Below are 22103 nucleotides of genomic sequence, written 5' to 3'. Positions count from 1 at the left end.
TGAATGATGAATGGATGGATGGATGGATGGATGAATAAATGAAAAAAGAAGAGATAGGAGGGAAATGGGGGAAGATATTTACAAAGGAAACAATATTTCGCATATTATCTTAAATGACATCATTTGAAAACAAACATCATTTTAGCTATGATAAAAATCACAATTTTAGGTAGTGATAATCCCTGAAATTAGGACACAATAAGACTCAATATGTACAGTTTTTCATTTAAAATACTAATATCCTGTAAGTTTACTCTTTTTTAATTCTTTGTGATCAAACAAAACCTCTTATACAAAAAGTGTCTGAAAACTCATGTATAATAACAGTATGCTATGCCAGTTATTTGGTACCAGTCACAGCCACCCTGGATGACCTTTTATAGTGCAGTGAACAGTGAGCTGTAGAGCTATGCTGTGCTACCTCAGTAACAATGGACACTGCTACTGGGCACCTAGTGCATTCCTGTCTTAGAGAGACTGACTTTCAGGGGCACATTCTGGCTCAAACTCACAGTCTGAAAAAGATAGATTCAAACTTGAAACAACAAGCTCCTTCTGCTGGTCCAGAATGCTTTTCCAGTGCCACCAAAAATGTAAGGAATCTTGACCTAAAGATTTGTCAGGAAAGAAATTATTTTTATGCAAATGATGGGACAGAAGCTTGCACAAATGATTTAGATTGGTGCCTGGATTAGAGGTAAATATTTACTATTTTGCCACTGTGTAGAAGAGGCTACAGTGTGGTTTAAGTAAGACTAAGCCATTTCTTTCAAATAATGAATTCCTACAAGCTTTCCATGTCTTTACACCCATTCTAATGCTAGTCAAAAAAGCAAATACTGTCTATACCTTATTCTATGCATGTACAGAAACACCTGTTGAGGATTTATTGGGTAGCATTATTTAAATTTTCTTATGAGAGCCTCTTTGATCATATGTTGATTTCATAGACTCAAAATCACCATACTTAATCCTTTTCCATGATTTTGACACAAAGAGCATTATGCAGAACTAATGTCTCCTATTCATAGAAGAAAGTATAAACTCAGATACAGCATGTGCTATGTCCAATCAGGTGTCCAAAGTACCCTTGCTAACATTAGAAGTTAAGTTTAAGGTGAACACCTTTATCCTTTGAGGAAGGTTGATTTGCATAAAGCACAAAGTAAGTGCAGAAGGATTCAAATCAAGATGTGAAAACCCTGCTCCCAAAAGCACTCATTTTACTTTAAATTCTCTATTACATTCTCTGTCCAGTGTCCAGGTTTATTGGTTCCTAAAGAGGTAGAGGATGTATAAAGCTTCTCCAGGGGGAATTTGAGAAGGTACTGGCTCACAAAAATTGGCAATAAATAGATAAAGACCTGGGATGCTAAATATCCTACAGTATGCAAAAAGAACTGTCCCTATGCCCACCAATGTCAATGGCATTGACTGTCAATGGCATCTCCATTGAACAAACAGGTCCCATCACCCAGAGTGATGGACCACATTCGTCAGCTATTTTAGCCATGCTATAGCAAGATAAGAGAATCGCTTCACTCAGGGATGAAATGGAGGAAGAGTATGGAACTAAGGAATAGTTTTACTACATGATTACCACTAATTATTTTATTTAATCCTTTAGGAAAATGTGGAAGATGGACGAGCAAGTATCTACCAATCCGTCATCACCAACACCAGCAAAGAAATGTCCTGTTTCAGTGACTTTCCAATGCCTGAAGATTTCCCAAACTTCCTGCACAATTCTAAACTTCTGGAATATTTTAGGATTTTTGCCCAAAAGTTTGATCTCCTAAAATATATTCAGTTTCAGGTATTGTATTGTGGGGGGAAATGGGCTTCTCTATGTTAGTTCAGTTCACATTTAAATAGAAAAGTTTTTCTTTAAAGTTACTGCTATGATGAAACTAACTCACTCCAATTCTTTGTTGAAAGGTAAAAACATGATATTAAACCCAAAAAGTAGTGTCATTACCCTTGATATAGATTGTATATATTATCAGAAGAGAAAAGTAATCCATTAAAATTTAACCTTTGAATGATGATAATATTGATGGTAAAGCTGCATTTAAACTAATATCTACTACCATTCAATTCTCTTGGTCTCATATTCCTTGAAAGGATATATACCAAAAAAATGAAACTGCTCTTTTATTTTTTAATTTCTCCATAGAAATGGGATTTCTCAGACATGTGATTTAATCAAACTTACTACTTTCCATTGATCTCAGAAGCCAGTGGAAGCTAATTTTGCTAATTTCTTTTTGCTGAATGCAATCTCTAGCAACCCAAAGAGTTCAGAACATTTCAAAATACAGCTGGAATTACTTTTTCCTGTGCCTTCTCAAGAACAATAATCAACAACAAAAGAATACAACATTCTCATTAAATATGCTGCATTTTGTCAATAAGCTACACTCTGAAAACTAGTAACTATATAGAAAATAAATTTTACATTACATTTCTGGAATTTTTCTGTTAATGAGGCTTTTTTCAGCATATCTTATTTTCTTATTAATTCTAGCTTTATATGTACCAATCTTGTATTATATTAATGGCAGTTGATTTTGATGGATATTTGTAAATACTATCGAAATGTCCAGTTTTACCTAGTATAGCTCCCCCATTCCTGTTAGATACATCATATAAATGACAGAATTTTTATGCCAGAAGCTTTTATAGGTTTTTGTCTACTTAAATCTACTCAACAAATATATTGCCCTCTTATGAAATGTAATTTGTACTATCTGTTCTTTTAAAGGTCATGTAAAAGTTGCAAGGGTATTGTTTCTCTTGTTTATTGTGTTACTGCTACAATTGTTTTCTGGAGGGTGGAGAGGGTTGGGAAGACTCATTTCTGTTTATTGGTCTCTGAGCTGATAAAGTCATAGATGTCAGGACCCAATTCAAAACACAGGCAAACTGAGAAAGGCCCTGCTGCTTACAAGTGACAAAGATATGCACACCAGTGCTTTTCAAGCTGTAATGTGCATGTGAATCACCTAGAGAGCCTGTTACAATACAGATTCTCATTAAATAGGCATGGCTATTCAGAGTACTTTCTTCTAGGATTTGAGTCATGGTATTTTTGTGTGTGAATGTGTAGGGGAGGTAATTAGATTTCCTATCTACTTAGCATTAAATGTGTAGGGATTTTTCTTAGAGACAGGATGAGTCCATGATTTTGATACCAATGAGGAGTTACATTTCTGGCAATTTCTTTTGTGTTCAGAAAGTGGTCTCCTTATGTTCTTTTATGAGGGTGAGTTCTGGGATTCTGCATGTCTATAAAGCCTCTGAGTGATACTGAAGGTACTGGTCATCAAATCACATTGTGAATAGCAAAAATTTATAGTACTTTAGTTTATGTCCTACAAATCTAAAATCTTTACTCTCCACTATAAAACTGCCCACATACTTTTAATACTCTCTATTAATACTCTATGTACTACTAATACTGCATGTACAGTTTTAAATTGAGACAGCTTTACAAATCACCAATCTGGCTAGGCACTGGTGGCTCATGCCTCTAATCCTAGCTAGTCAGGAGGCAGAAATCAGGAGGATCGTGGTTCAAGGCCAGCCCCAGCACTGTGAGACTCTATCTCAAAAATACCTAACACAAAACAGGACTGGTAGAGTTGTTGAAGTAATAGAATGCCTGCCTAGCAAGCATGAAGCCCTGAATTCAAATCCTAGTACCAAGAAAAAAAAATCACCAATCCACTGCCTCCCAACAGCACTCTGGGCTAAGGACCAAACCTTTAACAACTGGGCCTATGTAATACATATGTACGAGGTTCAAATACTTACAAACAAGAGAGAAGCATGTCATTCCTCTAGAAGTATGACAAGCTTTGCTTCTGTTTGAGATTATTTCTTAAATACAGCAGACATGGAGCATTGTAAACCCTTTTAAAAACAAACAGATGTCCAGACAGTGAACTATTTTTTTAAAAATCAATGAACCAATAAATTATTTCATTCAGACGAAATCATGAACTGTATTGTTAACATGATGTACTCTGTTTGAAAAAAATAATTAATGTTAATAACTTCTAGTCAGTGGAGAACTGAGAATATTCTCGGCACCTGCAAAGTGCTTCACATTAAATGTCTTCTCTGATGGAGACCACACAGGTGGACATATAAGTGGTTCTTGACAAATGTTTGCTGTATGAACACTTGAATGACTCACATGTGTTTCATGTTCTTCTCCAGACCTTGTCTTCCTTCTCTCTTCTCACTTAAGTGAGAAGTGAGTCAGTCCTTTTGCACAAAGTAGCATATATTTAGTGCTGCCTGCCAAAGAAAAAGAAGGATACATTTACAAGTCTTTGCCTGCAGTGGTCTGCAATGGACTCAAAAGAAAACTAAGTGGAGTTATATACAACACTCTATTCATTCCTACATCCAGGGACCTGAACAAAGCCCATGCTATGCCAAAATAACTAATGATGCCTTCTGTGTGTTTGTTCAAGACAACCGTTCTTAGTGTGAAAAAATGCCCAGATTTCTCATCCTGTGGCAAATGGGAAGTTTGTACTCAGAGCGATGGCAAGGAGCAAAGCGCTGTCTTCGATGCAGTTATGGTTTGCAGTGGCCATCACATCCTACCTCACATCCCACTCAAGTCATTTCCAGGTGAGGCCTGCAGGGATGCTCAGCTTGTTGGAGTAGGTTTCCAGGAACTTTATATCCACTTTGGATTGACAGGCAGGATTTGCTTTCCCTACTAGAAGTAATAGGTTGGAATAGAGATGGAAAGATGAAAGACTCCAAACGGCATCTTTGCTTCAATGGACCTCTTAGGGTCTTCATAAACAGAGAGCTCAGCGAACTTCCCCCAATCACTAAGTGTTTCCTAGAATTTCCAAAGATTCTTACACAAATTGGTTCTCTGTTGGAGAGACCCTTTTATCTATTTGCCTACCTTAGCCTATTTCTGTCCTGCCATACACATGTAAATATTGTTACATCATTGGAACTTTTTCCACAGAGCCATTCCAAGGGTGAAATTCCTGGAAAATACATGTTGCAACAGGATAGTGATGGAGAAAGGACAGCAGGAATGGATCCCAGCTGCCCTGAAGCTCACCAACCCTTTCCTTCAAAGAAAACACTTCCTTCCCAGGGCCCTCAGGAAAACATCTAACACAGCAGTTATAGGTATTAGTTCTCACATTAGGATCACCTTGGAGCTTCCAAAGCCCCCATTCCTGGAGCCCCACCCTGAAAGTTTCAAATTCTCTGGAATAGAACTAAGACTGATTAAAGCTTGCTCAGGAAATTTTAATATGCAGTCAGGACTGAGCCCTATTGGTCTAAAGCAGCAGAATCACCTAGAAGATTTCAAAAAATACAAATTGCTAGGTCACATACCAGGATTTCTGGTATTAGATCTGGCAGAAGGGTCGGGGTTTGCATTTCTAACAAGTTCCCAATTGATGCCTGTGTTTCTGGCCAGGCAATCCCATTTTAAGAAGTAATTATCTAAAGGTTCTTTCAAGTGACTCCACCACCAAAGTGTAAAAGTAATAACTACAGAGGACGCAGAGAGGTTTATATATGACTAACCAAAAGATCACTTACTCAATGTGCAACTTCAATGTGCCTGTTTTTTATTGTAATTAATTTTTATTTGCTTATGAAAAATCAGAATGATGTTATTCTAATTATTACACAATTATAATAACAGCATTTCACAATACTTAATGTCTATCTGAAACTCTCACTAGTCCAAAATAGGATAATGGGTAGTCAGAAGTCAGAATCTGACCCTGCTGTATTCATCAAAACAATTTGTCTCTGATAAATACATACACTCAGCCTCTCTAGGACCTGTACCATATGCATACCTAATTATTTTATGTGCTTTTTACTTGAGTGTGGCAATTGTCTTTGCTATTATAACTCCTGTAAGAGCGGAAGCAGTGAAACAAATGATTGACCCTCAAAAGGAAAAGTTGAAAATGCAGTTTTATTGAAATAAGCTTGACGGAATTGCTTACTTGGAAGTTCACAGCTTTCTCTCTTCTTCCCCCTGAAGGAATTGAGAGGTTCAAAGGGCAATATTTCCATAGCCGCCAATATAAACATCCAGCTGGATTTGAAGGGAAGCGTATCCTGGTGATTGGAATAGGAAACTCGGCTTCAGATATTGCCGCTGAACTGTGTAAGAAGGCTGCTCAGGTATGATGCTCCCTTCGTATCTTGCGACATGGGGAGAAGTGCCTATAGAATTACCCCAGCTGTATAATCAAGGCTCTATCACTCATTAGTTCCTTAGGTGGCTGCCCAGTGTCTTATCATAGAAATGTGGAAGTCAAGAAGCCTAAGTTTACATCCCACCTTTGTCACTAACCAGTCATGTATTTTAGAATGAGTCATTTCACTTCTCTGGGCTGTCACTTCCTCACTTGTAAATGGGAAGTTTTAACCAGATATTTTCAGTACAAAAGACCTGATTTTTATCCACAGGGTCTAATGAGAAGCTGACCGGCTTATATTGTGTGAAGAGTGCCTTTTAGAAAATAAGTGCATATGTTAATTATTTTTGAAATACAGACAATCCTGTTATCCAAGGATCATGAAAAGACCAAGACCATAGTATTTAGGTGTTCTCTGAGCCCTTCCTAACACTGTCATCTTTGTACCTGCTCAGGAGTGGCACCACTAAATTACCAAAGAGTCAAATAAGTCACAGATAATGTTGACAGAGATTGTCAGGAATGGCAGAAAATAAATCCTTTCTGGAAGGACAGACCTATACAATGATGGAAGAATAGCTAAGAGTCCTCTCTCAAAGTATTCTCTCTCAACCAGCCTAAACCAGGAGCCCTCTCAATCCTACACTAGCCTTCTTAGCCATGAAAGCTGGGCCATCTCCACAACCAGCAAAACATTCCTGTCCTGAGGGCTTGAGATGTCTAGTAGCAAATGTGATAAACAAACATGGTACCTCCCAGCAGATTAATGAATAACTTACATTAGGTCTTTCCAGAGTCACCTGTTAGTCAGTATTGCTCAGTGCCAGCCCAGGACACATCAGGTCACTAACATCAAAAAGGATTTCCTAGACTCAAGAAGTATTGGCCTTTCAAAGCTTTAAGACATGACTTCATAGCTCTAAGCAATGACTATAAAAGCTTGAAGCAGAGCAGGGCAGAGAGGTGGGAGACACACCTGAAAAGCACCAGGGAACGTGTTGGGACAACATGAAAGGAACTGAGCCACCTCACCATCAACCAAGTGACAATCCATCCTGGACAACTGTGTATGGTTGGATCAGTGATTTGGACTTAGAACAGATGTTCCAAAGATAACAAATCTTAAATGTCAAGAGCCATTTCTTTATATGGGTCAGGCCATGTAAAAAGCCTGATGATGCCAGATTCAATATTTAAGAAACTACCTTGGCTATATTTCTGTGCCTTATAACTCATTAATCTTTTTCAGTGACTCTTCAGTATTTATTAGACTGATCACATAAATCTATAATTATATAAAGCCTCCTATATCTCTCAAAACTTCTGTGAAAGGACCAGGATTGGGGTTCTTCCCCAAAAACTCTGTCTCCAAATTTGGACTCACTCCAAATGTGAGGTACTGCATGAAACTCCCTCCTCCAGCCTACATTTACAAAATAATAACAGCTAGCGGTGATTGCCAGTTGTCAGTACCTCACACATATCACCTCAATTAACCTATCAAAACAATGTCATAAGGTAGGTACTGTTACACCACCCTTCTATATAAAAATGAAACTGAGGTACAGAAAGATTGAAATAACTCACCCAAGGCATCACAGCCACTGAGTAGTGAAGCTGGAATTCAAACCTAGGATGTCTGGATCCAGAGTCTGCAATTTAAACCTCTTAAGTGAACTGGATCCCTTGTAAGTGACTCTCACTTGTTTATAAAGGTCAGCCATAAATAATAGAATTCATGAATTAATACATAAAAACTTGAGAAGAAGTTTAACTATGCATTTGGAAAATTGGGGACAATAAACAAGGAAATACATATATTTGAAAAAAGAATTAAATCAAATGCATATTTGTTGGATTTTGAAAACAAGGGAAATCACATCAAACCAGGTAAAGAACACATCTGAAAGGGAACTCAATATATGTACTTGTAGAGAAATAGAACCATAGCATAAGTTCAGAGTTTTTAACTTTTAAAATGCATAGCAATGTTCTTTTAAGTATGGAAGGAAGGTATTTCCCTGGTTATTCTCATTCCAGAGCCATACATGGATGCCTGAATAGTCGTTAGGCTACAGTCACGTATTTGTGGGGATTGTAACTTTCCCCAACATAATAAAAGAGATTTAAGGTGGATGCATAAGATGAGAGAGAAAAGGCAACTTCCCCTCAGGAGCTTGAAATTGCAACTGTAAACATGGTAAAACCTTGTCAATTTGATCATTGGTATTACCCGAGGATTTTCTCAGAGCTCCACAAAGTTCTCAGGACTCTGTTGCAGCCTCCTCCATTGGTGCAAAAGCCCCTTTTGTGACCAGGTTGCCAGAAGCAGTGAAAACTAGGGGCACTTCACTTTAATGCCAATCATCTTTAAAACAGAACTTCAGCAAATTCTGGGGCCAAACATGCGTATCATCTATCCAGCAGATTCTTCAGGGGGACAATGTCCTAACTTAAATGGCACCCTTTCTGTTTACCAGGTATTTATCAGTACCAGACAAGGTTCCTGGGTGATGAGCAGAATCTCTGAAGATGGCTATCCTTGGGACATGGTGTTCCACACTAGGTTTAGTTCCATGCTCCGAAATGTCCTGCCACGAACAGTTGTCAAATGGATGATGGAACAACAGATGAACCAGTGGTTCAACCATGAAAATTATGGTCTTGAGCCTCAAAACAAGTAGGATTATTTTGCTTTTTCATGGTACACTCATTGGTGAGCCAGGTTGTCTGAAGGTGCCTCTCTTTACAAAGATCCAAATTGCTAACCTAGTAGATTAATCTATAGCCATATAAATATCGCATAGGTCCTGGAGTTTGAACTCCAAATTTGTTCTGGATGTCCTTAAAAATATTACTTAAGAGGATGGTGTAGAGATGAGTCTGGTGGTGCACTACTGTAATCTCAGTACTCACGAGATAAAGGCAAGAGGATTGTGAATTCAAAGCCAGCCTGGGCTACATAGTGAGACCCTGTCCAACATTGGAGAAGACTGCTTCAAGAGACCATGACCTTCTTCTCAAGGGGATGCAAAGGGAATGTGAAATTCTCCATCTGATTTATGTTTTTCTAACGCTGTGCATCACAAGGGCTTTTCCCATGGGCAGCTTTTGAGAACACATTCCTTCTCTTTGCCAAAAAGCAAATATTTGTTGATCTCAAAGTCAAACATCATAGATATTATAAGTACAAGCAAACATTACAGATGTTTATTTTTCTTTAGTTGATAACGATCTCCTTCCCTTAAAAAAACAGATCTTTAGAATCTTTTAACAAATATCATGTGACTGCAGTATTCTGAGATCTGATATATATGCCATTGTCTTATTTTATTTAAAAAAAAAAGAAAATGTTCACAAATCTAAAGACAAAACAAACGAAGAAAAGAACTCCAGAAATACAATCAGAATTTGCTCCTCTACCATGTTATTACAAATAGAGACTCCATGGATACTGAGGTAAACAAATGTCACCGAACCCAGTTTTATACAATAATTTTCATACTGGTCCTACAGTAGGCTTCATTGTTGATTTAATGAATTTTTTCATTTCTTAGGATAAGATACAGATTAAATAAAACAGCAAAATAATTAAATCTGGATAACATAAAAATGATAGATATTATTTCAATGAGATAATAATTATCAGCACACTCGGAGATTAACCATAAGTGCTGGCATTTTATCTAAGCCCTTAGGGTTGCTAAATGCTTTTTACTCACATTGCCTGCATGCTTTCCTTTATTTATTGAGGGGAGAGATTTGTGACATGAGAATAAAGTCAGATAATAAGGGTGGGGCAAGCCAAATAGTCAAGTTAGAGTGTCATGAATATCTGAAAAACTACTTAATTTTCAAAATCACCCTCCAAAATGTCAAGAGGACTGAAGTTTCCTAAGTAAAAGATCTTTCTAAATGTTATTTTTTCCTGTGTGTCTCAGATACCTTATGAAAGAACCTGTACTGAATGATGATCTTCCAAGCCGTCTGCTATATGGAGCCATCAAGGTGAAACCAAGGGTGAAAGAGCTCACGGAAACTGCTGCCATTTTTGAGGATGGCACAGTGGAGGACGACATTGATGTCATTGTCTTTGCCACAGGATATACTTTCTCTTTTCCTTTTCTTGAAGATTCACTTGTTAAAGTAGAGGATAATATGGTCTCACTGTATAAATTCATGTTCCCCCCTCACCTGGAGAAGCCAACCCTTGCATGCATTGGCCTCATCCAGCCCCTAGGTTCCATTTTCCCAACTGTCGAACTCCAGGCCCGTTGGGTGACAAGAGTTTTCAAAGGTGAGTGAGCAGATCAACCTCATAAATACCTACAACCTTATAAAATTATTGCAAGATTACTGTCTGAGCATCTGTGCAGCACTTCACCCTTCCTCAGAACACTATTATTTACCTGTTTCTGAAATTCAAATCTGTTCAACAGAGATTCATAGATTACCTAGCCTGTGCTTGGTCTTAATGAGACAGAAATTTTAACAAGTGGTTTTCACATTATACAGCAAATGCTTTGACAAAGGAATGCATGAGTGCTAAGAAGAAAAAGGGTACTTAGAGTGGGGTGACAGGAGAGCATATGATCAAGGAAAACTTCCTGGATGACTTAGTTTCTAGGGTGAAGAAAAAAAATCACCTGAGAAAAAGTACAAAAGCATGATGCACATAGAGAATTCCAAGCTACTTAACATTCCTAGAGCATGACATGTGACGTGGGGAGGAATAAGACAGTAGACTTGGAGAAGAAGGAGGACCCAGCACAAAAGCTTTGCACACTATGTTAAGGATTCTGTACTCTAAAATGTAAATCAGTCCTTCCCAAATGTGGCTGCATAAAACAATCACTTAGTGAACCCTTGGGGTCCCTTACTGATTAAATCTGGAATCTGCACTTTAGAAAGCTCTTCAGCCAATGGCACCAATGAAAGGGTATAAGCGGAAAACAGGCATTATCAGATTTACATTTAAGGTAGATTATTTCAGCTGTAGTGTGGAATATAGATTTGAAATGGGGAAAAGACTGGAGTTGCTGAGATCAATGAGAAATCTGTCATCCCCTATGCTAAAATATAATGTAGCCTGGACCAAAGCAGAAAGACAAAGTGTAAACAAGGACACACAAGTGAGAAACAGTTAAGGATAAAACCAGCAGGACATAATGATTGGTTCAATGTGTGAAGAAAAAGGAAAGAATCAAGGATGGGTTGCCAAGCTCTAGCATTATAAACAGGGTGGATGGCGGTACTGAGAATAGAGACAGGAGGACCTCAGTAATGAGCTCAAGTTTTGGACTGCTTGAATCTGAGGTGTAGGATGGCCGTCCATCTCCAAGAGACTTGACCATTTTCTAACATGTCTGAAACTCAGAGGACACCAGTGCAAGGAGATGGAATCAAGTCCCTGATAATGACTCTTGCACTGACACTACTTCCTCCGTCCCCACTCTCTTGTACTCTTAAATTTCACCCAGGTTGCTTTAACAGCCTCTTACCTAGTCTCCCTAACTATAGGCTCACCACCCTTGAGCCCATTCTCCTAAATTCAGCAGCCAGACAGATCTTTCCAGAAGGCAAGTCTGATCTTGTCACCTGTGCAGGAAACTCCCACAAGGTCCTGTCACCTTCAGGATGGAGCCCAAGCCATTTGGCACAGCTTCCAAGGGCCTCAGACATACTTACCTTCTCCAGACTCTTCTCTTAGCCCTATCCACCTCACACCATAGTTCATGTTATACCCTCTCCATGGCCAGTATCAGTAGAATGCTATGGAAGCCTTACCCCCTTCAGTAACACAGCAGTCCTTTCTGGTATGACATGATTAAACAGCCAGAATTTAATTTTAAGAACATGCTTGATAAGGTAATGATATTAAATGAAACCCACTACTCAAACCAATCTTTTATTTTCTAGGCTTGTGTAGTTTGCCCTCAGAGAAGACTATGATGGTGGACATTATCAAAAGGAATGAAAAAAGAATTGACCTGTAAGCTTGTTTTTGAAAAAGTTATTAACATAGAACAGTGTTTCTCACAGAGCAGTGATCTAAATACCAGAAGAACCACCTCATTGTTTGATAAAAATTCAGTCCTGGGCTGCATATGGTGGCTCATGCCTGCAATCTCAGGAGGATTCAGCTTGAAGCCAGCCTTGTCAAAAAAGCTAGCAAGATCCCATCTTAATAAACAAGCCCAGCACAGTGGTTCATGCCTGTAATCTCAGCTACAAGGGAGGCAGAGGTGCGAGGATTGTGGTACACAGCTGGCCCCAAGACCTTATCTAAAAGCAAAAAAGGCTGGGGGCATGGCTTAAGTGGTAGAGCAACTGCCTATCAAACACAAGGTGTTGAGTTCTAACCCCAGATCCAAAAATAAGCAGTCCTATGCTACACCCACTCTAATTGAATCAGAAGCTCTGTGGATGAAACAGGCAATTTGCATTTCCGTGTTCTTCCTAGGTGATTCTTATGCAACCTAGTTTAAGAGCTGATTACTTAAAGATAAAAATTGTGCCAAATCAGAACATGTTCCTTGGCTTAGTTTCATTTCAGTTTCATATGATACTCGTGAGATTTCACATCATCTCAGACAATCCACATTCTGGTTAGTTGGGGAATTGGATGGAGAAGTAGTGATTTCAGTAGCCTGACCATTTCTGGAAATTTGGCCAGGAGACCCATCAAGATAAATCAGGAAGGGGTTTGGGTGTGAAGGTTCAAACATTTGCAGTTTTTGTTGGGGTGGATCAAGGCACCCTCGCAAAGTGGATTTGGAATCTCATGTCTGACATTAGGGGTTATCCCATGTTCAAGTTCTAATTCATCCAGCATTATGGAGCATCTACTGCATGCCAGCCAGACGTCCAGGTACTTTCGTGATTTAACAAGCAAATATTAAGCAGCTCGCCTGCAGAGATTTCAGGAATCTCTACAGCAACCCTGAGTAGTACACACTTACCTGGAGGCTTGCAGAATACAGTTATCAAAATCAGTACATTCCTAGAACTTCCATGGATTTGTGGCTATTTACTTTGAGTCCCACTTCCAGTCCGAGATATGGGCCTCCTCAGGGGATAAACTCACAGAGATTCATTCAAAATTCATTTATTCCTCCTCTCATTCCATCATTCTTTCCATAGCTAGTGAGTGCCTCACATTCTTACAGAACTTAGAACATTTCGTGAATCTGTCCTTTTCACTTTCTTCATTAAGGTTTGGAAACAGCCAGAGCCAGATACTGCAGACCAATTACATTGACTACCTGGACGAGCTCGCCACAGAGATAGGTGCGAAGCCAGACTTGGTCTCTCTCTTATTGAAAGACCCTAAACTAGCCATGAAACTCTATTTTGGGCCCTGCAACTCCTATCAGTACCGCCTAGTTGGGCCTGGGCAATGGGAAGGAGCCAGGAATGCCATCGTCACCCAGAAGCAAAGGATACTGAAGCCCTTGAAAACTCGGGCTCTGAAGGCATCCTCTAATCTCCCAGCTTGCTTCCTGCTGAAAGTCCTGGGGCTTCTTGCTATTGCTGTGGCTTTCTTCTTCCAGCTTCAGTGGTTCTAATCAGTCAGCATAGCACTTTTGGCTTTATTATCTTGTCAGTCAGTTAAGTACCTCTTAAAGAAAAAAAAAGATTAAAAGAGAAAATATTAAAACTACATTCTAAATTTTAGAGTTAAGAGGGACAAGTAAACTGGTTAATTACAGGAAATATGAGAATTGGATCTCTATATAAAACCAAAATGATGTCATGAAATTTCTTTGCCATTTCACCCTTTCCTTAAGTTCACCAGACTCTAAAAAATACAATAAAACAATACCAATGTAGGTATATAACAGCACTGTCAGTTTATAGGGTTTGAATTATATGGGAAAACAATAGAATTACACAAAATAAAAAGCAGGTTCCACAGTGTAAATTAGTGAGCAACTTAAATTGTGATATTTTAAAGTCCTGCACTCCATAGAGGAATGCTCAGTGGTGTTTCTGCATAGACTGTATTTGTTAGCAAAGTTGGCTGTGCTCCAAGGGCTTGGTGGGGAATCACTCAAAATTACTGGAGGAGCCAGGTATGGTGGTGCACACCTGTAATTCCAGTGCTCAGGAGGCTGAGCCAGGAGGATTGAGAGTTCCTGGCCAGCCTGAGCTACATATTGGGACTCTGTCTCAAAAAAAAAAAAAAAAAACTAAAGGAAAAAGTTAGAAAACAATAAAAATAATAGACTTTCAGGGCCTCATAGTGAAAGTTAAGCAAATTGCCACATTCCTTATATTTTGGCAGAAGCACTGCTGCAAAATAAAAATAAACATGATGTAATAGCTTCCTAAAATATAGGTACAGATATATACTCATGTATATAGAGAGCTCATCATAGACCACTGTGATGAGTACACATCATAGATAATATTTTCTTTTCTTCTCATAGCAATTCTGAAATGGGTATGGCTATTGTACCCATTTTACAGAGGATGAAACTGGGATTTAGAGACCCAAGAACCACAGATAGTCTTTAGTTGGAGCTCAAGTTGGAACCCAGGTTTGCTGGACTCTAAAACTGAAGGTCACAACCTCACCCTACAATATTCTTATTTATAAAAAAATACTATTGGTAATATACTTATTAATAGTTTATTTATAGTTCACTTTATAATATATGTTCATCTAGAGGACCTTTCCAAGGAAAAGTCTTGGAAAAAGCACTCTACTTGTAAATCCAAACTGATTGATTTTATTTACAATATTCTTTTATATTCAACTAGATCAAAAATGCATTTGAAGGAATTTACAGTGAAAGATGTTGATGCAATAACACTTAATATAATCATCGAGCTGAGTGTGGTGATCACGCCTGTAATCTCAGCACAGGAGAAGCTGAGGCAGGAGGATTCTGAGGTGAGTTTGAGGTCAGCCCCAGCATCCATGAAGTGAGATTCTGTTTCAACAACAGCTAAAGATAATCAGCAGCATTTTGGAAAAATAAGAGTGAAGGAAGACTAGATCTCCCGTGTACATGAAATGGTTAGTGATGGAGCCTTTTGTCTAGCACTAACCTTATCGGAAACCAGGGAGATGCTAAACAGATGCAATCTATCATGTGATGAAAGCAAGCATGTCAGTTTTCTTGGGACTGAAGACTAAAAAGAAAAATTCATTGTCAGTAAACATTGATATAACAGGCAAACATTTGGCTGTGGAACATTCATTACAACTGCTCTTTCCAGAACTGCTGCTTGGGAAATAAGCTCTACCATGAGCCCAGACCAAAGCCTCTGAAGAGAGACCCAGGATCAGACAGGGCAAAGATTTAGCCAGATTTTTCCCCCTATTCCTCTAAACCTTTGTAAACACTGTTCTTAATTTTGGCCTGGATTTCTTCCTCAACATGGTAAAATAATATAATGACAATCTCTGACTGTAGAAACTTTTTCTTTAATGTTCATTGAAATTACACCAGTTTCTTGCCTTTACCTTCAAAATTTTTCATTGCTCTTATAAGCAAATTCCTTTAAAAAATCACAAATGCTGTATGTACTTAGCTCTTGATTTAAAATGATTGCTTTGTCATTTACTAATGATTATTTGCAAGTCACTATGTTAATATGTTTTTTAAATTATCCAGCCTTAATCACAGAAGTCAGGAAACTATTGACTGTGGACTAAATCCAGCCCACCACCTGTTTTTGTAGTTTCTTTTTCTTTCAGCAATACTGGGATTTGAACTCAGGGCCTCACACTTGCTAAGCAAGTGCTCTATCACTTGAGCTACTCCACCAACCAATAATTTCATTAAAATACAGATCTGTGTCTGCTTTTAGCTACAATGGCAGGCTTGAGTATTTGCAATGGAAACCATATAGCCCATAAAGCCTAAAATATTTACCATATGACCCTTTCCAAAAAAGGTTTGACAAGTCTTTGCCCTGATCATTTAACATGGTCTGCCTCATTTCATCATCATTACTACCTCCTGAAGTAGCTTGGGTTATTATCCTACTTCCACGAAAGAAGAAACTGAAGAACACTTGTCAGGTTGATGCTAAACCAGTGGGTAAAAAATAGCTGCACTAAGACAAAATTACTATTAAATTTATAGCCTTGAAAAAATTTTGAAATCTTTTTAAACATTCTGGTACCTTTTCAAAAACATGAATAGTTATTTTCTAGAAAACACTGCCTCTGAGAATGGCTTATTCAATTCATTCCTCTTGCCTCCATGCATCCTAAACATGAAAACATTCCAGACAACCTGTCTAATGTTTGCTCCAAATTATAATCCACACACCACTTACATCAGAATAACTCAGCATCTTATGGATGGAAGTTTCTGAATATAAACATCACAATAACCAAACCTGCTCAATCAGTCTCTGCTGGCATCTGCAGCTTGATAAACCCCCAAAAAGATTCCTGTGCACATTAAATTTAGGAACCATTAGTTTGGGATCTCTCTAAACTGCTTTTAGAGATTAGTCCATGACATTTGCCTCTCCACAGGGTCAAATTCCTCCTTAAGCCCAGCTTTGATGTTTCCTGCTGCAGTCTCCAGTGTTTGCTTTCTGTAAAAAGATGTCAACTGGCCGCCCTCGTACATAATCTGTCTTTACTAACCTTGCATTTTCTCTCTCCCTCTTTAAATGCCAGCTCCAATTTCTCTATTAAAAGCCAAAGGTCACATTTGATCTGCACAGAAAAGGAAAGATATTTTTTAAATGAAATACTCAGGCCATGATATGTAATAAAATTTCAAGCAATGATTCCAAATAATAAAGACTGTAAAAGCTTAACCCAGAAGAAGTATCTTCCTTAAAAGCAGTCATCCACGTTGGAAGATGTTGTTGCTGACCTGCAGCTTTCCAGGGCATTTTCCAGAAGGTGGAACGTGCTGACTGAGCAGAATTCACCCTCCTGTCCATTCTGCCCTATGACCAGGGAAAGGATCAATGAAGCTAACAAAAAGTTTCTGAGATTAGATTCTACTTAATCCAGATCAGATACCAAAGTGAGGTTAAACATGCCAAGGTTTTGTAAGGAAAATGCAGGGGGATGGGTTGGGAGGAAGTAGCAGGAAAAGGCTGCAAGAGTCATCAGCCCACAGTGCAAGTCTGATCCTTGCTAAAGGAGAGAAGGAAGAAAGGCCGGGTAGAAACAGCTTAGGCTGCAGTGCAATGTAAGCAAGACTCAGCAGAGCCACTGAGGAGTGGTCAAGCCATCAAAGAGACCTTGAGAAGCTGGTACTTCTTCCACAACCAGTCCAAACAAACCATTGTAAGGAATGGTTGTGCTGCACATGTGGAGGACAAGTATATTTTGAAAGTTTATATTTTAATTCTGTATTCAGGTGTCCATTCATATATGCTGCATATTCTGGGACAATGATTTTATTTATAGCTAATAAAGAGTTTTATTGTTAGATATCTCTATTCTTTGGACTGCTGGCCAGTAGAAAGTGGTTGATTGTATAAGAGCATCAGTTTCTCTTGATGTTGAGTTGTTTCAAGTTTTACCAAACTAAGTAACCTGTATAAAATACAAAAAGTCACTAGATGTTAAAAACAATTCAATTTTACTTAATTCTCACAACCTATCAATGCATCGGTTAGAGTAAATGACTTTTATATGACTTGTAAGTGGGCCTGTCTGGGTTTTATGGCTAGGACCTTCTGCCTCTCAAGCCTGTGATAAATGAATATTTACAGGATGATGAAGCCATTAAAACATGCATTATCTCTGTATTTTCTAATGAATGTCTCATATCTGAGATGGAATATTGTATTAGTTTTGTTTACTCTCTATACATCAAAGATGGAAATGACTCCAGCAGTACTAAAACATTGAAGTACAGAACATGCAAAATGATCTCAGTATGTTTGTATCTAATAACATAAGATCAACTTGTATTAATTTCTATATCATTAAATGTTATGTTAATTTAGGTGTTATGGTGTCTGGATGAAAATAAGAGCTGCATTTGTTTGGAAAAATGCTCAAGAGGCAAAGCTTTGAGGGACTTGGGTTTGGCCAGAATTGGGTCCTTCAAGAGAAAAGAGACAAAATGTTCAAGTTACTTCAAAAAGGAAAAAAGCTGTAATCTCAGCAATTAGAGGCAAAGATTGGGAGGATCACAGTTGGAGGGGGTCCTGGGACAAAACATGAGACCCTATCTAAATAATTAAAGCAAAAAAGGATGGAGAGCATGGCCCAAATGGTAGAGCTCCTGTAAGCATGAAACCATGAGTTCCAACCCTAGCACCACTGAAAATAAATAAATAAATTTTAAAATAAAAAAAGAAAGTAAGAACAGAAATGAAGAATAGAGTCAGTGAGATGACAAAATGCTGTATAGTGTGCAATGAGACCTCTCCCTGTGGCCCTTTGAGAATTTAGTAAAGTAATTAAACACAAGAAATATTTATTGAAAGTTGACTTTTTGTAGAGGAGGAGGACCTAAGCTCAGCACTTAGACTGGTATAGCTCAAAACGATAAAACCACAAGAGGTCAATGCAGACATAAAGACCATAGAAAAGTACGTGGAAGTCATGGGAGAGCTGTGCCTAGGGCCAGGGGGATCCCAGAGGCTATCCAAGGTCCATATATTTCAAATAAGCCCTCGGGTTGCATAAGCTTAGAGAGGTTTCTTAAAAGGGTCTGCATCTCACACAAGAGACCAGCTTGGAGTCCTGACTTCTATAAGACTCGTAATACCATGGGAAAACCTAGATTCCCACAAGCAAACACTTATGGCCAACAATTCATTCATTCACCTAACACTTACTAAGTACACTGTATGTCATGTACTGTGATGTGTCTAGGGAGATCAAGGCAAACAAGAAAAAGCAAACGCAAACTTTTCAGGTTTAGTTAATTTGAGTTCTACAGCATTTACAAAGAATTTCTACAATATTGTCTCACCTAATTCTACCACAACCTTGTATGTTAGGAAAACCAAGGACAACTATCCCACACTACAGATAAGAATATTAAGGAGCTTTGATTACTTGTCAGTGTCATCTTGTTTCATCCACTGTATTCTAAGTAAACCATGTCAGCATTTCCCAAGAATTATAAACTCCTTAAGTAGAAACAGGGTAGAATGCTAAGAGATATGGTAGCTTCTGACTCACAAGTGTATGCTTTCCCACAAAATTATGATCAAGCTGTAAAGACACTTAAAGGAATTCTAAGACAAAGTGGCTGCTAGTTGTTTTAATGCTCAAATGGCAGAAGTGTGTGTCACTGACTCACCAACACTGGTGGCGACAAGACACATTTCAAGCACAGTAATTGCCATAGAGTAGGCTGGAGGCTCCCTCCACCTCCTTTTCAGTGCTTCTATTCTGCAAGTTTGCTCTTACAAAAAGAAAATGAACAACCTCAACATTTAAGGGTTAGGGAATTACCTCCTGTTAGGAACACGTGCTTTTTAAATAAAGTACTACTGAGAAAGGTATTTGGGATGGAAGGGTTGAATAGTAGGTATTGTATTTGTTTTAACTTGTTTTTTTGCAGGGCTTGTGATCTAATTTATAACCAGGATTAAAACTAAGTAAATTCTATGCTCAATTTCAGCTCTAAAATTTTATGGTTCTAAATATGAATTAGAGCAGGGGAAGAAAGTAAGATTTATGATTTATAAATACAGTGAAGGATCAAGGAAACTAGTGCTTTGTTATGATGCACTAACAGGTAATCTCCAAATCTCAGCACCTTGAAATAAAACAGATTATTTCTCTTTGATGCAGGTCCATCGGGGATAGGCTCTCCCTTCATAGTCACTCAGGTATCCGGGATTATAGAAACAACTTTCTTTAAAGTTGCTGGTTACCATATTGAAGGAAAAGAAAGTCCTATAGGATCTTATACTGGCAATTTATTGCTGTGACCCAGGAAGAACCCATGTTACTTGGTTTAGAGTTCTTTAAGCAGATTAGTCACATGTTCCCAACCAACCAGTAAGAGGCCATGAAGTACAATCCTCTCATGCTGCTGGAAGACAGTCTGTACTTCCTAGAGAGCATTATTGTCTACCGATCTGGCTTCTTGAAGTCTAGGTCCACTTGAATAAAGTAATACAGGTTTTCTTCATCCTGTGGGTTTAAAGTACAATAAATTAACAACAGTCCCTAAAAATGGCAGAAACTGAAGGTGGCCAGTCTTCTCATTTTTAATTACTGTAATCTCTGGCTAATTATGGAAAATGAGGTAATATAATAAAGTGACTGTGTTTATGCTCAGCCAACACTTTACGTCCCTTCCATACCCCTTATGTTAGTACCATGTACTTACAGGGCCCTTGTGCACCTTGTATACATCAAGATAAGTAATTAAGTGCTAGGCTTTGGGACACTAACAGTGACCTTAACTCTCAAGGTGTCCCTGACTCAATCTCAAATACATTTTGATTGTCAAAAGCATACTTTAGCTAGTAGTCATCTTGAAGGTTTCTTTCTGGGTAAAAATTGAATTTGCTGTTATTTAAATATTGTCATCTTCATAACTGCAGGAAGGCAGCTTAACTCAGAGTTCACATGCTGTCTGCTTGCCAAGGATTTAATAGTCCAGAAGTAAGACCAGGGGTGAGCCCAATGAGCAAGCAACGCACTCCCTGATTTATAAGGCCCTTCAGATGCAGGGCCAAAGGCTGTGGTTATGGTGTTAAATCAAGAGAAAAGATTTATTCTTCTAGAGTTCTCTCCCTGCTTCAGCACACAATGTCTCTAGGAGCTTCCTCTCAGTGCCTGTGGGACTCATTTCAATATTATGAAACAATTACAATGATCTGGCTTGACAAGGCTATCATCACCATCATCCTTATACATATGGTTTTATATATACAAGGTTCTTAACATAAATTACTCCACCTAATCCCACCACGGCCATTTGAAGCAGGCATTATTATGTCAATTTTAATTGAGAAAAATGGAGCTGAGAAAAGTCATACAACTTTTCCAGGATTACTCTGATACTAGCTGGTGAACACAATACTTGAACCCAAGGCATGTGATTCACAGGCCATGCTGTTCCCGTACATCTATCTTATACTTCCCAAGTACCTGGGCATTCGTCTTCACTTAAAAAGGCCTTAAAATTTAGACTTAAGACTGTAGGTGAAATCCCGGCACAGAGGTACACACCTACAATCCCAGCTACTTGGGAGGAACAGATTGAGAGAATCATGATTTGAACCACGCCCAGGCAAAAAGTTAACAAGACCCATTTCAATCAATAAGTCAGACATGGTGGTGTACACCTGTGATCCCAGCAACTTGGGAAACACAGGTAGGACAATCACGGCCTGGGATGGCTGGGATAAAAACAAGAGACCTTATCCAGAAAATAATTAAAGCAAAAAGGGCTGGGGATGTGACTCAAGCAGTAGAGGCCCTGAGTTCAAATCCTAGTGCTGTCTCTCCCAAAACAGAATGTGGGTGTTGTATAGTTTTTTTTTAATAATAATTTTCTCTAAATGTGAAGTGGTTCAAAACTCTTAAAAGTGAATTTTTAGCATAGCAGCTGTTAACATGGTTGTCCTATTTTATTCTTATCCCTTCAAAGAATGAATTTCATTAGTAATGGGGATGCACTGTAACTATCTAAGTTAATTTATAGTTTGCAAGCAGAAGAATAGTTTAAAGTACATATCACCAGTGTTTCTCTTAGCATATCACTGTTGCAATTAATCAAGTTAAAAAATAAACAAGAGCTAACCTTGGATTCCAGATTTTGCATGACATTCCTTATCTCTTAGCCCAGGTTCTTCCTGTGTGCTGGGGACTCCCAGCCAACATTGACTCACCATTGACTCCCAGGCAACACTGACTACTTTGATTTCTGCTCACTCCACAGACCTAACTGTGTAGCAAGGCCCTTGGCACAGGAATTACAA

At 38.5% G+C, this 22103-nt stretch overlaps 2 protein-coding genes and 1 long non-coding RNA gene across 4 annotated transcripts in view; 2 read left to right on the top strand and 1 right to left on the bottom strand.

The window, feature by feature from the left end:
* Positions 1–18151, top strand: part of Fmo2 (flavin containing dimethylaniline monoxygenase 2) — a 26248-nt gene extending 8097 nt beyond the window's left edge. The window contains exons 3-10 of one of the 2 annotated variants that reach the window (XM_020170032.2): positions 1628–1816; positions 4485–4647; positions 6053–6195; positions 8693–8892; positions 10154–10509; positions 12132–12204; positions 13429–13502; positions 14979–18151. In XM_020170032.2, coding sequence (XP_020025621.1) covers positions 1628–1816; positions 4485–4647; positions 6053–6195; positions 8693–8892; positions 10154–10509; positions 12132–12204; positions 13429–13502; positions 14979–14995 — 1215 coding nt within the window. In that variant the 3' untranslated portion in view covers positions 14996–18151. Of the gene's footprint in view, positions 1–1627; positions 1817–4484; positions 4648–6052; positions 6196–8692; positions 8893–10153; positions 10510–12131; positions 12205–13428 lie in introns of both variants that reach the window. The other variant, XM_020170031.2, reaches the window with a different exon arrangement.
* On the bottom strand, positions 1747–22059 carry LOC141413869 (uncharacterized). The gene is made up of 5 exons (XR_012438839.1): positions 21926–22059; positions 20168–20304; positions 15270–16899; positions 6015–13833; positions 1747–4305 (listed from the first exon to the last, which is right to left on the bottom strand). It is a non-coding gene; the product is annotated as an uncharacterized lncRNA (long non-coding RNA).
* Positions 21969–22103, top strand: part of Fmo1 (flavin containing dimethylaniline monoxygenase 1) — a 31052-nt gene continuing 30917 nt past the window's right edge. The window contains exon 1 of the mRNA XM_074047508.1: positions 21969–22103. The gene's annotated coding sequence lies outside the window, so the exon portion shown is untranslated.

The sequence above is a fragment of the Castor canadensis genome, chromosome 11, assembly GCF_047511655.1.
Source record: "Castor canadensis chromosome 11, mCasCan1.hap1v2, whole genome shotgun sequence".
Classification (NCBI taxonomy): domain Eukaryota; kingdom Metazoa; phylum Chordata; class Mammalia; order Rodentia; family Castoridae; genus Castor; species Castor canadensis.
This window is presented reverse-complemented; position numbering and strand designations above follow the sequence as displayed.